The 20,949-nt window shown below is 41.9% G+C and overlaps 1 protein-coding gene across 1 annotated transcript; it reads left to right on the top strand.

The window, feature by feature from the left end:
* Positions 1–514: 514 nt before the first annotated feature.
* Positions 515–19,420, top strand: LOC308333675 (BBSome complex member BBS1-like; the record flags this gene model as incomplete). Its single annotated transcript, XM_080790130.1, has 6 exons — positions 515–679; positions 1,586–1,786; positions 6,119–6,301; positions 7,272–7,403; positions 8,132–8,238; positions 19,330–19,420. 6 exons carry the CDS (start codon positions 515–517, stop codon positions 19,418–19,420), a joined length of 879 nt encoding a protein of 292 aa, XP_080646256.1.
* Between the last annotated feature and the right edge of the window lie 1,529 nt (positions 19,421–20,949).

The raw sequence follows: 20,949 nt of genomic DNA, 5'->3' as shown, positions 1-20,949 counted from the left end.
GACAGGTTACAAAAATGTTTGAGAGCAGTGGTTTGTCAAACATTTACATGCCTAGGAAGGACGTACCCCCCATATTTATATGTATTTGGCTGCGAGAGAAGATTGTCAAAATCATTAACGTTTTTCTAGATGTCCGGGTTAAACTGATTTTGGGGGGCACCCTCATGATGGAACCCCCACTTTGAGAACAAATGCCTTATCAAATATAATATGCAACTACAAACCTCCTAATTATGGGGCGCCTGCTGGCCTATAGTGGTCCAGGCGCATGCCACATATAGGCTTTGGCCTGACAGCGTGTCGCGCCTTCGAGTCCCGTTCATGACGACCTTTGCTGCGTGTCTCTCCCCTTCTCTCTCTCTCTTTCCTGTCTTCACTTGATACTATCAATAAAGGTCAGAAAAGCCCCAAAAATGAATCTGTTGCCAAACTGCTATCTATCCGTTCCAGGCTAGCTCTCCAGGCTAGCTCTCCAGGCTAGCTCTCCAGCATCATGTCCAGCTCGGGTTCAGAGATGAGCTCCACGGACGCCAGCAAGTGGCTGGACGCCCACTACGACCCGGTGGCCAACCTGTACACCTTCTCGCCGTGCATGGACCTCGCCGACCTCAACGGAGACGGGGAGAACAAGCTGGTGATAGGAGACCTGGGGACTGGATCCTCCCACATGAAGCTCAAGGTATACCAGTCAGAGAGCTGCAACGTACTCTCCATCGATTGGGTTCAATACTTTGTTAACGGTTGTGTGCGACGGTGCTTAAAGAGTACCAGTAAAGACGACCCTGAGGGCGAGAAGCGACCTCGCCCGTGCACACATCCGCCCGGGGTGACAGCAGATTTGCTGGGCGAGCGCTGGCGCTTATAATATTGATACTAGGGATGTCCCGATCACGTTTTTTTGGCTCCCGATCCGATTCAGATCATTTGAAAATGACGTGATCGTCCACGATTATTTGCGATCACCGGTTCCGATCGGGACAACCCAATAGCACAAAAATCCCTAAAAGTCTTGTTTCCATTGTTGTCCTGTGTACTGTGTAACTATCGATTATTGTCTTAGCGATCATTCTATTGATTACTAATTGAATATTTATTTATGTATCAATGTATCGATCGACCACTTAAACAATATTTTATTAGCATGCTTTTTTGTCGGTCGCACAACATTGTCATCCACAAATAGTGAAAATGGCTTATAAGCTGAGCTTGTAGATATTTTCACGATTTTTCCCATTTTTGGGGGAAACCGTTCGCCTACAGTGACACAGCAAAAATGTATTTGATTATTAATTGATAATTTATTAAAGGATCATTGTTGTGTCTTCTAATAATCCTTTAACCTGATTGGTTTGGTTAACCCATTTAGACCTGAGAACTGAGTCTACAAAATGTCTTCTAAATAATGACAGTTTTCTGAAAAACCCTATGTCTCTATATTAGTGGTTCTCAAACTATTTCATGTCAAGGACCCCCAGAATTATCTGTGATTTTCCGCCAACATTTTCCCAGATATTTTTCAATAGCTAAAGTGGAACATAATGCTTTAAAAACACCAAATGGGGTTCCCCCCGTCCTCCTCTCCCAGGTGTACCGGGGCACGGCACTGATGAACGAGAACACGCTGCTGGACCTCCCCACCGGCCTGGTGTCCTTCCTCATGGACCTGCACGAGCCCCGCATCCCCGCCATCGCCGTGGCCTCCGGCCCCTTCATCTACGTCTACAAGAACCTCCGGCCGTACTTCAAGTTCACCCTGCCCAGTCTGGAGGTCAACGCGGTGGAGCAGGTGGGTGGGGTGGGGTGGGGTGGGGTGGCCTGGGGGGGGATTGAAGCCGGTGACTCTCTGTCACGATATCAGTCTGTTGCACACTTTTATTACCGGTATGTAGTGTTGCTGTTGCCCTAGTGTTTCCTGTCCTGCCTAGTTGTGTTTGCCTGTTTTGTCTCACCTCCCTGTGATTACTAGTTTTCTCCACCTGTGTCCTGTTAGTCTCCCAGCCAATCCCAGTGTTGATTGTTTGTTCTGTTCACCTGTGTATTGTGATCCCTGTGTCTACTTAAACCCTCAGTCCCTTGTGTTCCCTGCTTGATTATAGTTTATGTTATGGTGTTCTATTCAGTGTTTTCAGTATAATAAATACCTTGCATATGATCTGCTCTACTCCTGCCTGTCTGTTCTACATTTGGGTTCCACATCTTGAGTCGTGCCGTGACACTCTCAACCTTTTTATTTTTTATTATTTTTTAATCTCAAGGACACCCCATTTTGAGATATACATTAGGCCAACGGGGCAACCATTTTGATATGATTCTTTTACCCCTCCGAATCCGACCACAATCTATAAGGGCCGATTCATACTCCTATTTTAGAGCCGAATAAAAGTCGGTTCGGGGGGGGGGGGGGGGGGGTTTCAGCGTTAAAATAGGAGTATGAATCGGCCCTTAATCTTAACTGTCTTCCCTGAGAGAGTATACATTTATGCATTTATTTAGTTCCATTTGTGCACTCTCCGAGTTATAGACCAGTAATGGTCCATTTGGTTCCTATAAGGACCTCTTACTGGTCCCCAGGGAACCAGACCCCACGTTGAGAAGCTTGTGATTGGCTGATCACCCCGTAGCGATGATGTGATTGGCTGATCAACCCACAGCGATGATTTGATTGTCTACATAAATCCTTCAGTCAGCTATAACTGTCATAAATCCTTGTCAGCTATAAATCCTTTGAATACCAGGCCACTATACTACTTGGTCAATCCTCTATGCCAATGATTAGCATTTATCGCCCGCCAAAATGCAGTAAAGCAATATTTCTAACAGAAATATCAGAACTTTTATCTATCTGCTCCACTAACTATGATAGAACTCTTATCTCTGGCGATCTTAATCTTCATCTGGATGATGTTACAGATACTGTGGCTATGGGCTTCCTAGAGTTATTGCACTCCTTTGAGTTTATCCAACATGTTGTTGGGCCTACTCATAAACATGGGCACACTCTGGACCTGGTAATTTCTAAAGGGCTGAACATCATTGTGGAAAGGACTATTGAAAGGCCTGAGCTATCAGACCACTATTTGCTGTGTTTTAATATGACTGTCACTGAACTAGAGAAAAACATCACTGAATATACTATAAAAAAGCGTTTTTTTAGCCCTTCTGCAGCCGATGAGTTCTCTCGTCATCTGGGCCCCCCCCTGCCCGATACCCCCCCAGTGAATGATATGGTTCAAATTTTCAATCTTAAACTAGAGTCAGCTCTCGATATAGTGGCTCCTTTTAAAACAAAAAAGAAACGTAACACCAGAATAACACCTTGGATAAATGAGCATACCCGCTCACTGAAGCAAGAGTGTCGTAGAGCCGAGCGAGCCTGGAGAAAAAACAAACTCACCAGCAAACTAGAAATTCTTAAAAAATCAACAGCCGCCTATAACAAAGCCCTGCGTCTAGCAAGGCAGGCATATTTCTCTGACATTATAAATGAGAACAAGAAAAATGCCAGAGTCCTTTTCTCTACCATTGAACGACTTATAAACCCCCCCCAGTCCTACAAGCAGTCATTCCCGGCCTCTAAAGCTAAGTGTAATGAGTTTGCATGCTTTTTTGATAACAAAATATTTAACATTAGAGCCGATATTATGAATGGTGCTGCTGCTAGCACAAACCTTCAAACAGCAGCTAATGGTCCCAGGGTAGATCTCCCCAGGGGGAGCCTATTAACGTTCTGCGAAATTGATGAAGACGAACTCCGCAAAACCATATCACAGATGACATCATCCTCCTGTTCATTGGATACAATTCCCACCACCTTTCTCAAAGAGGTCTTGGACAGTGTGATTGGAGATATACTAAAAATTGTAAACAGCTCTCTACAATCAGGTGTCTTCCCAGACTCACTGAAGACTGCTGTAGTTAGGCCCCTACTCAAGAAACACAATCTTGATCCCTCCGTTTTGGGTAACTATCGACCCATTTCAAATCTACCCTTTCTGGGCAAGGTTTTGGAAAAATGCATCTTTCATCAATTGGATGTATTTCTACAGAATAATAATGTGCACAACAAATTCCAATCTGGCTTTAGGAAAGGCCATAGCACAGAAACAGCACTTGTAAAAGTAATGAACGATCTTAGGGTGTCTGCCGACAAGAAACATGTATCTGTTCTCTTACTTCTAGATCTAACGGCTGCATTTGACACGATTGATCATTCAATTTTAATACAGCGTCTGGAGCACTGGATAGGCCTGTCTGGTACGGCCCTGTCCTGGTTTTCCTCCTACCTATCAAACAGAAGCTACTTTGTCAATCTAGCCGAGTTTGACTCAGACAACCACGACATCAGCTCTGGTATTCCACAGGGCTCGATTCTTGGCCCCTTGCTTTTTTCCTTGTACATACTGCCATTGGGCGAACTCATTACCAATCACGGAGTCAATTTTCATTTCTATGCTGATGATACCCAACTTTATCTTTCTGTTGCTCCAGATGATCCCTGTGCTCTAGACCCGCTGTTGACCTGTTTGTCTAGCATTAAATGTTGGATGAGTGAGAACTTTCTCAAGCTAAATGAGGATAAGACAGAAGTTCTCATCATCGGTTCTAGTGAGCAGAAACAATCAATAATAAGCAGACTTGGTAACCTGACTGTAGAAAGTAACAGTACAGTAAAGAACCTGGGGGTTATTATTGATTCTGAATTGAATTTTAATTCTCACATTAATCATGTTACCAAGATTGCCTTTTTTCACCTTAGAAATATTGCACGAATCAGAGCCTATTTGTCCTTGGACGATGCAAAAACGCTAATCCACGCCTTCGTTTTCTCTCGGCTTGACTACTGCAATGCACTTTATTCAGGATTGCCTAAGAAAACAACTGACAGATTACAACTCGTCCAAAATGCAGCAGCCAGAGTTTTAACTAGAACTAAGATGAGAGAACATATTACTCCAGTTTTGGCATCACTGCACTGGCTTCCGGTTGTTTTTAGGATTGATTTTAAAATTCTTTTACTTGTCTATAAAGCTCTCAATGGCCTCGCACCTTCCTACCTAAATGACTGCCTGCCTAAATATGTCCCAAACCGCCCCCTAAGGTCTTCCACTGCTGGCCTGCTCGCGCTGCCGAAAAAAATGGCAACTAAAAAATACGGGGAAGCAGCTTTTTGCTTCTATGGGCCGTCGGCATGGAACAAACTCCCACTGTACCTTCGTCAGGCAGCCTCTGTAGACATTTTTAAAGCTCAGCTCAAGACCCACTTCTACAACATTGCTTTTAATTGAGTTTTAATTTGCACGTTCCCACCCTGCCCTGACTGATTTGCTGCATGTGGTGTTTTTATTATTATTTTATTTGTTTTTATTTGTTTTTATTTATTTTATGTTCTTATATTCAATTTTGTTCTTTGCCATTGTTTTATCATTTTAACTACTTATTTTTATTGTATTCTATTTTTGCCCTGTGAAGCACTTTGCGCTACATTTATGTATGAAAGGTGCTATACAAATAAAGTTTATTATTATTATTATTACATATTGAAGATAAAAAGTGAGGGCAGAAAAAGGGAAGACGGAAAAGTGAGGACGCAAATTGTGATTGGCCAGAATGAGATGATTTATGATGATAAGAGCGCCCCTCACTTCACATGGTTGTGATTGTTTGGTTTTTTTGGGAGTGGGGGGGGTGAAAGCCACTTAATAAGCGCCTGGTAAAGAAGACAGAAAACTAGGTCGTTAGCCCAGGGTTCCTCCGAACTACAAGCTCATGATGACGTGTCGCATCGTTAAGGTGTCGTCTTTAACGATCTCTCTCTTATCTTGTCTCTGGCACAAAATGGTTTTACATGGGGTTCCAGTGTCCATGAAATCCATATATGGGCGTCTGCCAAAGACCACTGTCATAATGTGAGATATACTAAAGATACTAATTATACTTATTTTTTATTAATATCCTTATTGGGAATTAGCCACTTACTTGTTTGACTGGAATACCTCAGGGCTTCTGTTTTCGCTCTACATTAAATATCTTCGCTGAAAATAGCCAGCATATACAATCTCACAGTTTCAAATATGTTTTGGCACATGTCACACCCCCCCCCCCCCCCCCCCCCAACCAGGACGTGTGGCAGCAGGCGCGTGACGAGCGGATCGACCCGGCGACCATGAAGGAGATGTTGGAGGGGGTGCGGAGCAAGGCGGACGTGCCGCTGTCCGTGCGCTCTCTCAGGTTCCTGGGCCTGGAGCCGCAGGAGATGGACGAATTCGTCAGCCTGCACAAACAGCAGCCAATCAGGAGACAGGTAGGTGACTGTGTTGGAGAATTTAGACACCAAAACGCAGGTGTCCGGTCTGCACCCATTTTGGGTCGCAATGTTCTTACTCCTGGGGTTATGAATAGCTCTGGTCCATAGCCAATGCTTCTATGATTCTGCCCTGCATTGGCTATGCTATACTTTTGCTTTTAACTCTCACATGGAACTCAGACCAGCCTCTCCTCTTTAGCGTAAATAAAAAGAACGTTTTTGCTACTCACCAAAACAAAGGCGGTTTTGTGTCATTAGAAAGCCTACTTTCCTTAATGGACGCACTCGGAGCCCCCCCACCACACGTATAAACGGTACATTTTGGCCAAAAAGGGATTTTGTTTCCACCGGGGAAAAAATACTTTTAGTTACTCCAATGCTCCCTCTACCGATATTGCCCAGAGAACTGCCTCATAGAGAATATTTTTCCTCCTATATAATATATATACATATAATTCTGTTTGTGTATTTATCTATTATGATGAAGATGGTGCTGACTGGTGCTTCACTTTTATTCCGTGATAGAGTGATATCAAATTCTGTCCAAAACCGACCTTACCCGGCACTTAAGGGCCTACAATGTTTTTAATTAGTCGACCAGTTAGGGCCCAGTTAGCCTTAATGTTCTGGCCCGTTGAGAACTTTCAGACGGTGATAACATGCATTGAGAACTCTAATGTATACTAACTAGGGACTAAGCTGCTTTGTGCTCTTTCCGACGGTGATAACAGAACTCTAATGTACACTAACTAGGGACTAAGCTGCTTTGTGCTCTTCCAGACGGTGATAACAGAACTCTAATGTACGCTAACTAGGGACTAAGCTGCTTTGTGCTCTTTCCAGACGGTGATAACAGAACTCTAATGTACGCCAACTAGGGACTAAGCTGCTTTGTGCTCTTCCAGACGGTGATAACAGAACTCTAATGTACGCCAACTAGGGACTAAGCTGCTTTGTGCTCTTCCAGACGGTCATAACATGCATTGGGACGCTGAAGAAGAGCACGGCCGACGAGGAAGGAGTCAGCTGTCTCGTGATCGGTTCGGAGAACAACGAGGTCTACATCCTGGACCCCGAGGCCTTCACCATCCTCTGCAAGGCAACCACAAGCCCTTCCTTCTTCTTTTTAGAAACGCTTGAAACCCCTAGCATCCCTGTTTTGTTGTTGTTTCGTTCGTTTCGTTTTCGCCCAAAACAGCGAGCTGCAAGTTTAGCTATTTTTGAGTGGTGCAACCACTCCAAGGAACAGCAATGTCCGTGTCCGCCTATCTATGTGACGTTAACCCACCCATGACATACCTCAATAAACCTATACAAAGTATAACGATTTAAACCCGACCCCCCACTGACGTGTTCCTGGACGGGTGTAAGAGCCACTTTATGAGGTCATGTCATGATGACCTTAATTGCTTTGATGTTGATTGCCTATTCTATGCAACAGTGTGATCACTTAATTAGTGCAGCAGAGTACTCTTTTTACTGCCTTGCTTAGATTGGTCAGTCTTGATTGAATGCTTGTGATTGGTGCTCCTTTTCTTTGATGTCTAAGTTACCCTCCTGTCCTCCTGTTTGAGCTTGTCAGAAGCTGTGAAGTTGCAAAAGAGAGAGCACATATTTTTTCTACCACAGTAACCACTCTCATGTTATCTCACCATGTGACTTTATTGAGACATTTTGTACCACTTGTATTTTTTGCCTTTACTTCACTAAAGTGTTACAACGGATACCACGTGCGTCAGAATATTTGTGCTCAGAGCTTTTGAAGGGAATATATTTTGAAAACTGAACAGAAAATATACGCCTCTATAACGGGTGTGGCTGTTTCAGATGGCGCTGCCCAGCGCGCCCACCATGCTGGACGTGACGGGGCAGTTCGACGTGGAGTTCCGCATCACGGTGGCCTGCCGAAACGGCAACATCTACATCCTGCGCAGGTATAAAAACAAAACAAAAAAAAAACTCGTATTGACGCACCGCCGCCGCGAGCCGTGAGCCGCTATAGCAGCACTCCCCCCACTTTAACCACTTTAGACCCCGAGACCAGATTCTACAAAATGTCTTCTAAATCATGACGGGTTTTCTGTAAAAACCCTACGTTTCTATGTCAGTGGCTCTCAAACTATTTCATGTCAAGGACCCCCAACGATTATTATGTATAATTGACCGCCGACCCCCCATCTGAAAATATGTTGTCACCGAATGGGCCGGATTTTACGCCAGCAGATGAAGTTTGACACCTCGATCGCGTAGTGTTCAGTGGTTTTCAAAATGCAGCTATTTTGAAACTGATCGAACTACCTCTGACAGATCCTGAATATGCGAGTGACGCAGTAGTGTGCGCCAGGAGGCAAATAAACCTAAAACGACTTAAAAGTTAAAACGACTTTCAGCGATAACAAAGAACTAAGCTACTTGGGTATTTATGCATTTAAAGCCCCATGGTGCAGAGAAAGCAACCGTTAAAACGGCGAGACCCACCGAGACCATATAGACAATGTGCAACTATGCAGAAACCCAGGCCATAATGCATTGCATGCACAGGTACATTTGTGAAAGAAAATAAAAACTAAAAAAAAAAAAAAAAAGGGGGGGGGGGGGGTTTTTGGAAAAATCGATTTTTTGAAAATGAGAATCGATTCTGAATCGGACAGCATTAGAATCGCGATTCTAACTCGAATCGATTTTTTTTGACAGGCCTATTTCTATGTCAGTCGTTCTTCGATCTTTCAAAAATAGCAGACCTACAAGCTCGTAGCGCTTGTAGGTCTGCTATTTTGCATAACATAATGCTAACAACAAAAGGTGTTCCGAACTCTGTTCACGGACTCTAACTTTAACCCATTTAGCCCTGAGGACGATTCTATTTATTTTGGAAATATACAGTATAATATAGTTCATGTATATATCTGCTGTCGGGAGGAAACCTCATAAAAGGTTATTTTTTTTTCAGGGAATGAAAAATATACATTTTTCAGCAAATAAAGAAAACCTTATATTTTTAAAACAAAGCAACACATCAAACTCCATGTTGTAACTTCATATATTGTCAATTACTTCCATGAGAGGGGGAGAGGTGGTGGAGTTAACTGCTTTAGCAAACGGTTTGAGGGTCCAATGGAGTTGAGAGGTTTTGTCCAAAGCACTTTTTACTACTTTCCATTCCGTTCAATATTTTCGAAGCAACACACAGACGTAAAGGGTGTTCAGTAGCACTGATTTATGAAACAACACACAGACGTAAAGGGTGTTCAATAGCACTGATTTATGCCAAAACAAAATCTAAAACCTCAAAAATGGAGTTATGAGGTTTCAACAGCAACGATATGATGTATTGGTATTGAGCCAGTGTATAATGTAGTTTATGTATATTATGTATTATTATTATTATTGAGCCAGTGTATAATGTGTGTATAATACAACAGAGTACATTGTTGTCTTCATGGTTAATGTTGTATATTATGATGTGTCGTGATGTTTCCGATCAAGAGTAAATATTTTGTTCCCAGCATGTGCTGTTTCTCTCTGTGTGTGTGTGTGCGCGTGCGTGTGCGTGCGTGCGTGCGTCATCATGTGTGTGCGTGCGTGCGTGTGCGTGCGTGCGTCATGTGTGTGTGCGTCCATGTGACAGTATCGCACAATGTCGATGATGACTAAAACTAAGAGTAAACATATTGACAATTCCGTCAACAAATAATAAACTACACTAGTATGGTTAAAAGATCCAGTTTGTATTGGTTGCATGCTGAGAATAGCCGATCTACAAGCTCACAGCCATATATGCTGCAACGCGTCGTGCGCTTGTAGATCTGCTATTTTCAGAGCGCAACCGAGCGCTAAAATGACTATTTCAGTTATACTGGATCTCTTCTCCACTAGATCCCTCCTTAACATTTAGTTCTACTGGATCTCTTCTCCACTAGATCCCTCCTTAACATTTAGTTCTACTGGATCTCTTCTCCACTAGATCCCTCCTTAACATTTAGTTCTACTGGATCTCTTCTCCACTAGATCCCGCCTTAACATTTAGTTCTACTGGATCTCTTCTCCACTAGATCCCTCCTTAACATTTAGTTCTACTGGATCTCTTCTCCACTAGATCCCGCCTTAACATTTAGTTCTACTGGATCTCTTCTCCACTAGATCCCTCCTTAACATTTAGTTCTACTGGATCTCTTCTCCACTATAGATCCCTCCTTAACATTTAGTTCTACTGGATCTCTTCTCCACTAGATCCCGCCTTAACATTTAGTTCTACTGGATCTCTTCTCCACTAGATCCGTCCTTAACATTTAGTTCTACTGGATCTCTTCTCCACTAGATCCGTCCTTAACATTTAGTTCTACTGGATCTCTTCTCCACTAGATCCGTCCTTAACATTTAGTTCTAGTGGATCTCTTCTCCACTAGATCCCTCCTTAACATTTTAGTTCTACTGGATCTCTTCTCCACTACACTGATAAAAATCTGGCACCCAATTTACCTAAAAAAATCATTGAATTTAATTGAGTCAAAAAGGTACTTTTATTAAACAAGACTAGTTCTTGTATAAAATACGTAATCCAGTCAATTCAATAGTCTACGAATTCCAGTAAAATCTACAAGATATGTCCAGTAAAATCTACAAGATATGTCCAGTAAAATCTACAAGATATGTCCAGTAAAGTTTACTGGATCTACAAGATATGTCCAGTAACATTTACTGGACATATCTTGTAGATTTTACAGGACATATCTTGTAGATTTTACTGGACATATCTTGTAGATTTTACTGGACATATCTTGTAGATCCAGTAAACTTTACTGGACATATCTTGTAGATTTTACTGGATATATCTTGTAGATTTTACTGGAAAAATGTATGTACTATTGAATTGAATGGATTACATATTTTATACAAGAACTAGTGTTGTTTAATAAAAGTACCTTTTTGACTCAATTAAATTCATTGATTTTTTTAAATAAACTGGGGTGGAATTTCTGTGTAGAAGAAATGCCACCCCATTTATTAAAAAGATCAATGGGTATTTTCAGTTTGTAATCAGAAGTTATACAACTTCTGATTACAAACTGGAAAAAAAAAGGTTATTTTCTATACAACTTCTGCTGAAAATACTCATAAACATAAATGTTTGTCTTGTCCTATGAACACCACTAGCAAGAGTCAAATGGCATCAGGTATAAAAAACAATTTATTGTTTTATTCCTCAAACTGAAACATATAACCTTCATGCATTTTTCAAAGCTTTTCTTTTTAAACAAAATTATATCAGTGCATAAAAACAAAGTAAATACAGCCACAATATGATAGCTTCGTGGGATCCCATATAGTGTACTGTGGTTCTCTATAGATCCCTCCTTAACATTTTAGTTCTACTGGATCTCTTCTCCACTAGATCCCTCCTTAACATTTTAGTCTAGTTTTTATTTGTTGGGCAAAATTGTCAATATATTTAGTCATAGTTTTAGTCGTCATAATTATAAGCTTAGTTATTTTTTCATTTTTATTTCCGTTTTCCTCAGTGAAAAAAAGGTATAGTCTACGGCAGTGATACTCAACCTCAGGCCCGCGGGCCACATCAGGCCCGCGGGACCATTATGACTGGCCCACCAATGAAAATAAAAAAAAAAGAAAGAAAAATCTGGAAAATGAAATAAAAAATAAAAAATCTGAATGAAGTTATCTTTAATTACATTATTATAAGTAATATACTATTAGAGTTGTACTATTACTCGAACGAAAATAAAAGCTTGGGGGGGGGGGGGGGGAGATGCAATGCAAATGAAAGACATACTGTGTATCCCTATTCCCTGACATCATTTTATAGCTAAACGGACAGAATTCTATTTTATTTGAATGATGAAACCCAGCTGCCATTAATAGTTGGAAATGGAAATTGCGGAAATTGTAATTGTGGAAATTGCGGAAATGGTGGAAATGGAAATTGCGGAAATTGCGGAAATGCGGAAATGGAAATTGCGGAAATGGTGGAAATGGAAATTGCGGAAATTGCGGAAATGGAAATTGAGGAAATTGCGGAAATGGAAATTGCGGAAATTGCGTAAATGGAAATTGCGGAAATGGTAATTGCGGAAATTGCTCTTCACTTATAGCTATCTATTTTCAGGTAGATTGTTTTATTTTACTCAGTCAGCCATATCACTACTCATTTTTTTTCATGAAAAAGGTCATAGCTGGGTAATCTATTTTCAGGCAAATTGTGTTTATTGTATTTAGACAGACAGACAGACAGCTACTCATGGACAATTGGACAGGCAGGAAGGCAGACAGCTACTCATAGACAGGCAGACAGACAGCTACTCATGGACAATTAGGCAGGCAGGCAGACAGCTACTCATAGACAGGCAGACAGACAGCTACTCATGGACAATTAGGCAGGCAGGCAGACAGCTACTCAGACAGGCAGACGGACAGCTACTCATGGACAATTGGACAGGCAGGGAGGCAGACAGACAGCTACTCATAGACAGGCAGGCAGACAGCTATTCATAGACAGGCAGACAGTAAGACAGCTACTCATTGACAGACAGACAAATAACTACTCATGGACAGACAGACAGACAGACAGGCAGGCAGGCAGGCAAAGAGCTACTCATGTTATGTTATTATGTTATTATAACAGCTACTCATGTTATGTGCAATAATTTGTGCAGTTATGGAAACAGCTCTTTGTGTTTATGCAAGAAAATGTAACACATTTATTTATTTACATATTGTGTGCATGCACATTGTACTTTGATACATTTTGCGAAAATAAAGCAATTGAAAGAGAGAAGTTATCAAGTATCATTAATGTCGTAATTTTATCTACTGGCCCCTGGCCCCTTGCCATTTTTGTAATGTGGCCCACAGGTAAATCTATTTGAGTATCCCTGGTCTACGGACATAGTTTTAGTCGACAAAATCAACATTACCTGAGGAAATTAATGGCAATCGGATGACAAATAATGTATAGCTGATAAATAATGTAATAAGACATAATGTAAACCGTAAACACATGTCCTGTGTGTGTGTATGATAGGCAGAGATGCATAAGAGATGTAAACAGTAAACACATGTCCTGTGTGTGTGTGTGTGTGTGTGTGTGTGTGTGTGTGTGTGTGTGTGTGTGAAAGGCAGAGATGTAAACAGTAAACACATGTCCTGTGTGTGTATGATAGGCAGAGATGCATAAGATATGTAAACAGTAAACACATGTCCTGTGTGTGTGTGTGTGTGTGTGTGTGTGAAAGGCAGAGATGTAAACAGTAAACACATGTCCTGTGTGTGTGTGTGTGTGTGTGTGTGTGTGTGTGTGTGAAAGGCAGAGATGTAAACAGTAAACACATGTCCTGTGTGTGTGTGTGTGTGTGTGTGTGTGTGTGTGTGTGTGTGTGTGTGTGTGTGTGTGTGTGAAAGGCAGAGATGTAAACAGTAAACACATGTCCTGTGTGTGTGTGTGTGTGTGTGTGTGAAAGGCAGAGATGTAAACAGTAAACACATGTCCTGTGTGTGTGTGTGTGTGTGTGTGTGTGTGTGTGTGAAAGGCAGAGATGTAAACAGTAAACACATGTCCTGTGTGTGTATGATAGGCAGAGATGCATAAGAGATCTGCTATTCTTCATAGCTAAAGCATAATATCATAATGCTTAACCCGTTCTGGGCGGGAACCCCTTTTTGGTGTTTTAACTAAGCATCATGTTATGCTTTAGCTATTGAAAAATAGCAGATCTACAAGCTCATAGCGCGCCACCGAGGGGCGCGCTACGAGCTTAGGTCTGCTATTTTTGAAGAATCGTTAAAAATGCGGCACAAATCTTTGATCTTTTATATATTCTTTCAGAGCGAACGTTTTATTTCTGTCGACAACATACATTAATTTCAAGGACCCTTAGTTTGACGTGCATTAAGTCTACGGACCCCCATTTAATGGCATTTCTATCTCTGGGACCCCCATATTGTAAAATCTAAGTAAATGTAACTCTGAGAGTGTACAAATGGAACCAAATGGACCTAATGGGTCCATTTGGTTCCATTTGTACATTGACGTCTTGATGGTTAATATCGTGTCCTTTCCAAAATGTCAGATAATATTATAGTGGTACAGTATAATATTAGAATGTTAAATGAATAAGTGGCATATTTTTCGTCTAAATGAAACCAAAATGGACCCATACCATACGCTCTCAACATGGTTAAAAAGTCTACATAATTAGAGCATGTAGAAGAATTGTTATTTTGGTCAACGTTCTCAATCTCTCTCCTGTATGTTTAGAGAAGTGGCACACTGCCACCTGCTGGTTCAAGAGGCGTTTTATATTTACAGTATTTAAATTTTGTGAAGCCACTAAGGAAATTGGGATTTCCTGAAAGTTCATATAATGGCCTGTTGTGGCGCTGTCATTGGGCCCAAAAAAACCCCATAGCTCCATAGAGTAATGTATTTGGGCCCAACTTCACCTAGACTGTATTACCTTAATAAACATGGTCATGAATACTTCCTGCTTCCAGTCACTAGTTTAAAGTCTCATTTCTAATGTCATAATATTCTTTTTGGAAAATTATGGTCCCATTTATAAAAAAAAATACCATAAATTTGCGTATGTTCTGAGGGGCGTGGCTACCGTTACAGTCTATGATCGGGATTCCCCACCCACTCGAGTCAAAATAAAAACCAACGAAGAAGAAGGGGGGAAGTCCCGCCTCGTTGTCTGGGCCAGCCAATGGGCCAGCTGGGCCCAAACGGATCTAGAAAGATGGCGACTTACAATACAAGGACTGACAGGCTTCATTTTACGTTCATGTTAGACCCGCGGAACGCTTTGTCCATATTTTTTACCGTCTATGGTATCAATACACTTTTAGACCGACATGTTTGTGCCAGCGTGGGTGATTTAATACAATTGTCTTTATGCTCGCTAACAGGCTTGATAAGCCCAAATCTAATCGACAACGGGTACTCAATAAGCTTGTTATCGGATTTCTTCGGGTAGAACCTAAACCGCTTAATGGGTTTAGTGTGAAACAACAACGCCCCCAATGATGATTATAAAAACATTTAGTCTCTGATAAGGACATAATATAATAATTAAATTATAATAATAAAAGGGTTTAGTCTGGACCAAAGACATGATGTCTCCACACACAGTAAGACCTTCACACTCTTAAGGCTCAAATATAGTCTGGATTTTCGGTGGTGAGGTGACCACCGAACTACAACATGACGTCACTGAGGTGACCACCGAACTACAACATGACCTCACTGAGGTGACCACCGAACTACAACATGACGTCACTGAGGTGACCACCGAACTACAACATGACGTCAGTGAGGTGACCACCGAACTACAACATGACGTCACTGAGGTGACCACCGAACTACAACATGACGTCACTGAGGTGACCACCGAACTACAACATGACGTCACTCACCTCAACACCGGAGCGGTGGTCACCTCACCACCGGAGCGGTGGTCACCTCACCACCGGAGCGGTGGTCACCTCACCACCGGAGCGGTGGTCACCTCACCACCGGAGCGGTGGTCAGCTCACCACCGGAGCGGTGGTCACCTCACCACCGAAAATCCAGACTATGAACACGCCTTTAGTCTGCATTTAAACATGTTTTAATCTTTACTGCCTATTATCAGTATTATAAGAATATGATGGGTTATTATCAGAATATGGTCAGGTTATCATCTGGTACACATACATTATTTTCCCACAGGTCAGCAGAATTGTTAATTGATAGACTGGAACAATACTGTTGCCAATTAACGTTTTATTAAATGCTTCCACTGCTCAGTATACAAGGTGATTAAAAAGATCGCTTACAATACAGTCATTTATGAATGAATCATTACAATACAGTCATTTATGAATGAATCATTACAATACAGTCATTTATCAATGAATCATTACAATACAGTCATTTATGAATGAATCATTACAATACAGTCATTTATCAATGAATCATTACAATACAGTCATTTATCAATGAATCATTACAATACAGTCATTTATCAATGAATCATTACAATACAGTAATACACCTGCTGGAAGGTTCAAACATAATATCCCAGGAATGTTAAAAAATAGCACAAAATAGCCCAATGTACTGTAAGCTCACAACGTGTCTTGTTGTGAGCCTATGAATAGTCTATTTTATAGGGACTTAAAAGGTTAACGTTGTATTCTTTTGTATTATTTTTTTTACTTAGAGTAGCCAATTCTTTTATACCGCCTTTTCCTTCCCAATGTAGTCGTTATGCCAATTAATTCCTTGTATTGTTGTATTACTTGTATGTTCCTCCAACACACACACAAATAAAATACAAATAAAAATAAAAACTAAGCTATCATGACTAAAACAAGGACTAAATATACTGAAAATGTCATCAAGAAATGAAAACTAGACTAAAATGTGGAGAAGAGATCCAGTAGAACTAAAAGACAAGGCATTTTATGTTTGGTTGTGCTCTGCCGATCTACAATCTCACAACGTGTCGCACTGTGACGCGTTGTGAGATTGTAGATCTGCTATTTTCAGCACGCAACCAAGTGTACAATCAGCCATTACGAAGCCAAAATACATTGTAGTCGACTAAAATCTTACACTATTTAGTCAAGTAAAACTAGACTAAGACTAAAACATTTCAGATGATCAAAATATGACTAAAACTTAATACATGTTTACTCAAAAAAAAACTAAATGAAAACAGTGAGGAGCCCCCACCGGGAGGATGTAGAGCCTTCGTCCTCCTCCTCCCGCACAACACTCCTTGATGGCAGGTTATTTTGGGGGGTCCCCAGTTCAATACCATTATTTTGGGGGGTCCCCAGTTCAATACCATTATTTTGGGGGGTCCCCAGTTCAATACCATTATTTTGGGGGGTCCCCAGTTCAATACCATTATTTTGGGGGGTCCCCAGTTTAATAATGATTATTTGGGGGGGGGTCGTGGTCTGAAAAGGTTGAGAACCACATTTATAGTTGACTGGGGTCCCCCAGGGTTCTATACTAGATCCTCTAACAGTGGTTCTCAAACATTTTCATGTCAAGGACCCCCACATTGAGATTATATATAAGGCTGCAAACTACTATCTAATAAGAAGGACCACCATAAGAGAGAGAGAGAGAGAGAGAGAGAGAGAGAGAGAGAGAGACAGAGAGAGAGAGACAGACAGACAACAGAGACAGAGAGACAAGTGTATATATATCTTTCTATAAATCACCTTTTCTGGCGACCCACGGGAACCCCCTCAATGAGCCCTAGGGAACCCCATCAATGAGCCCTAGGGAACCCCCTCAATGAGCCCTAGGGAACCCCATCAATGAGCCCTAGGGAACCCCATCAATGAGCCCTAGGGAACCCCATCAATGAGCCCTAGGGAACCCCCTCATTGAGCCCTAGGGAACCCCATCAATGAGCCCTAGGGAACCCCCTCAATGAGCCCTATAGGGAACCCCCTCAATGAGCCCTAGGGAACCCCCTCAATGAGCCCTAGGGAACCCCCTCAATGAGCCCTATAGGGAACCCCATCAATGAGCCCTAGGGAACCCCCTCAATGAGCCCTATAGGGAACCCCCTCAATGAGCCCTAGGGAACCCCCTCAATGAGCCCTATAGGGAACCCCCTCAATGAGCCCTAGGGGTCCCCGGACCCCACTTTGAGAACCTCTGCACTAGCGCATGTCCCTCTTCACTGTGAAAATAGCTGATCTACAAGCTCACAGCGCATGGTGTCGTGGACGCGCTGTGAGCTTGTAGATCTACTATGTTTGGCAGAATGTTGGTCCCCAGAATATAGGGTCACTACAGGGTTGTGAAATCTAAATGAATAACATGCTATAAAGCATCATAGTTGGTGCTTTGTGTTAAAGTGGTTATGGAACAGTTTGTACTTCTGTACAATAAAATGTAACTACAGTTTTACAATAATCATAGTGGAGTAAAGAGATGTAGATGTAGTGGAGTAGAAGTAAAAGTACTGACGAAGGTAAATACTCCAGTAAAGCAAAACATTCCTCAACTGTGTACTTAAGTACAGTATTTGAGTACATGTACTTACTTTCCACCACTGCTGGTAGTTGAGTAAAAGTACACATTTTGGCTCCGAGATGTAGTGGAGTATTGCAAATTGGAGACACTCAAGTAAATGTACTTTGTTACTTTCCACCACTGACTACAAGTATTTGAAGACTTTAGTTACTTTAGATTTGGATTATTATTACAAAACGTGCATTAACCCCTTCAGCACTATACATTGAGCCTTCTTAGGCCGTGTGAACATAGCAGATCTACAAGCTATGTGTGAGCTTGCAGATCTGCTATTTTCAAATGCATTTTTATACTAGAAATGGGACACTCGATCTGCAAAACAGGTACTTTTTTTTTACTTTCTGTAATTAAGTATACATTCAAATACTTTTTGTACTTTTTACTCAAATACATTTTGAATCCATGCAGGACTTTACCTTTTAGAGTATATTTTCTTACAATGTGGTATTTTTTTACTTACCGAGTATAAAATGTGAGTACTTCTTCCACCGCTGGCAGCGAAACGCTGAGCTTCAGTTTCATCAATGGACTGAAAACACACTCATTTTTCACAGAGTGCTGAACTTGCAGATGAACATAGGTAATTAACCCAATGTCCAGGGGCAGTATTGGGATGGTAGTATGCACAGTTATAGTGTTCATTGTTATCAGGATATCCACTGAGCCAGTACCTGCACAATAAACACAATGTATTGACACACATCCACTCAGTCACTCACATACAGTACCGGTACCTGCACAATAAACACACTGTATCGACCCACATCCACTCAGTCACTCACATACAGTACCGGTACCTGCACAATAAACACACTGTATTGACCCACATCCACTCAGTCACTCACATACAGTACCGGTACCTGCACAATAAACACAATGTATTGAACTACTTACAGTGACTTTGATATAATTACAATATAAAAACATGTAAAATGTCTCACGTTGTTGTCAGTGGTGTTCCATCCAGCCACGTCCACGTCCCGCACGGACTGCGTCCGCTCCTTTTCAGACCAATCCATGTGGACCACAAATCCCCAATCGATCTGATGAATGCCTGATCATTTGCACATGATTGAATCATCATTAATTTGATCCAATACATTCACTTCTTCACTTTAATCATGGAAGTAGATCACATGCAACAATGTGCACGCACGCACACGCACACACACACACACACACACACACACACACACACACACACACACACACACACACACTAATGCTGCAGTGTAGATGTACTCTGTTAGAAGTAGAAGTCCCGTATTCAAAATGTACTCAAGTAAAAGTACAAAAGTATCGGCATCAAAATGTCCTTTAAGTACTAAAAGTAAAAGTAAGTATGAGTCGCATCGCGACGCGTTGTGGGCTTGTAGATCTATTCTCACAATGCGTCGCATCAGGACACGTTGTGGGCTTGTAGATCTATTCTCACAATGCGTCGCATCGCGACGCGTTGTGGGCTTGTAGATATATTCTCACAATGCGTCGCATCAGGACACGTTGTGGGCTTGTAGATCTATTCTCACAATGCGTCGCATCAGGACACGTTGTGAGCTTGTAGATCTATTCTCACAATGCGTCGCATCAGGACACGTTGTGAGCTTGTAGATCTATTCTCACAATGCGTCGCATCAGGACACGTTGTGAGCTTGTAGATCTATTCTCACAATGCGTCGCATCAGGACACGTTGTGAGCTTGTAGATCTATTCTCACTATGCGTCGCATCAGGGCGCGTTGTGAGCTTGTAGATCTATTATCACAATGCGTCGCAACAGGATGCGTTGTGAGCTTGTAGATCTATTCTCACAATGCGTCGCAACAGGATGCGTTGTGAGCTTGTAGATCTATTCTCACTATGCGTCGCATCAGGACACGTTGTGAGCTTGTAGATCTATTCTCACTATGCGTCGCATCAGGGCGCGTTGTGAGCTTGTAGATCTGCTATTTTCAAATGGTCAACATGTATATATGGCTGAGGTTAAAGGACCACTTCACCACTTTTCAACATATCTTCATATAATTGGACCTCGCTAATAATCATGTTAAAAATAGCACAATTATTTTCCTATGTCTGTGTCTCATGGGAGGGCTGTGGGCAGTTCAGAAACCCACCCACCAGTGACATCATCGATGGGTTTGTGTCTCATGGGAGGGCTGTGGGCAGTTCAGAAACCCACCCACCCGTGACATCATCGATGGGTCTGTGTCTCATAGGAGGGCTGTGGGCAGTTCAGAAACCCACCCACCAGTGACATCATCGATGGGTCTGTGTCTCATAGGAGGGCTGTGGGCAGTTCAGAAACATTGTGAATAAACCGGGTTCTGAACTGCCCACACACAGCCTCCTATGACAGTTTGGTTCCCAAACTGTTTAATGTCAAGGACCCCCAAATTGACACTAATTAGCCCGTATGTATTAGTCTACGGACCCCCAGTTTGACATGCATTAGTCTACAGACCCCCAGTTTGACATGCATTAGTCTACGGACCCCCAGTTTGACATGTATTAGTCTACGGACCCCCAGTTTGACATGCGTTAGTCTACGGACCCCCAGTTTGACATGCATTAGTCTACGGACCCCC

The sequence above is a fragment of the Protomyctophum bolini genome, assembly GCF_963924005.1.
Source record: "Protomyctophum bolini genome assembly, chromosome: 18".
NCBI lineage: Eukaryota > Metazoa > Chordata > Actinopteri > Myctophiformes > Myctophidae > Protomyctophum > Protomyctophum bolini.
This window is presented reverse-complemented; position numbering and strand designations above follow the sequence as displayed.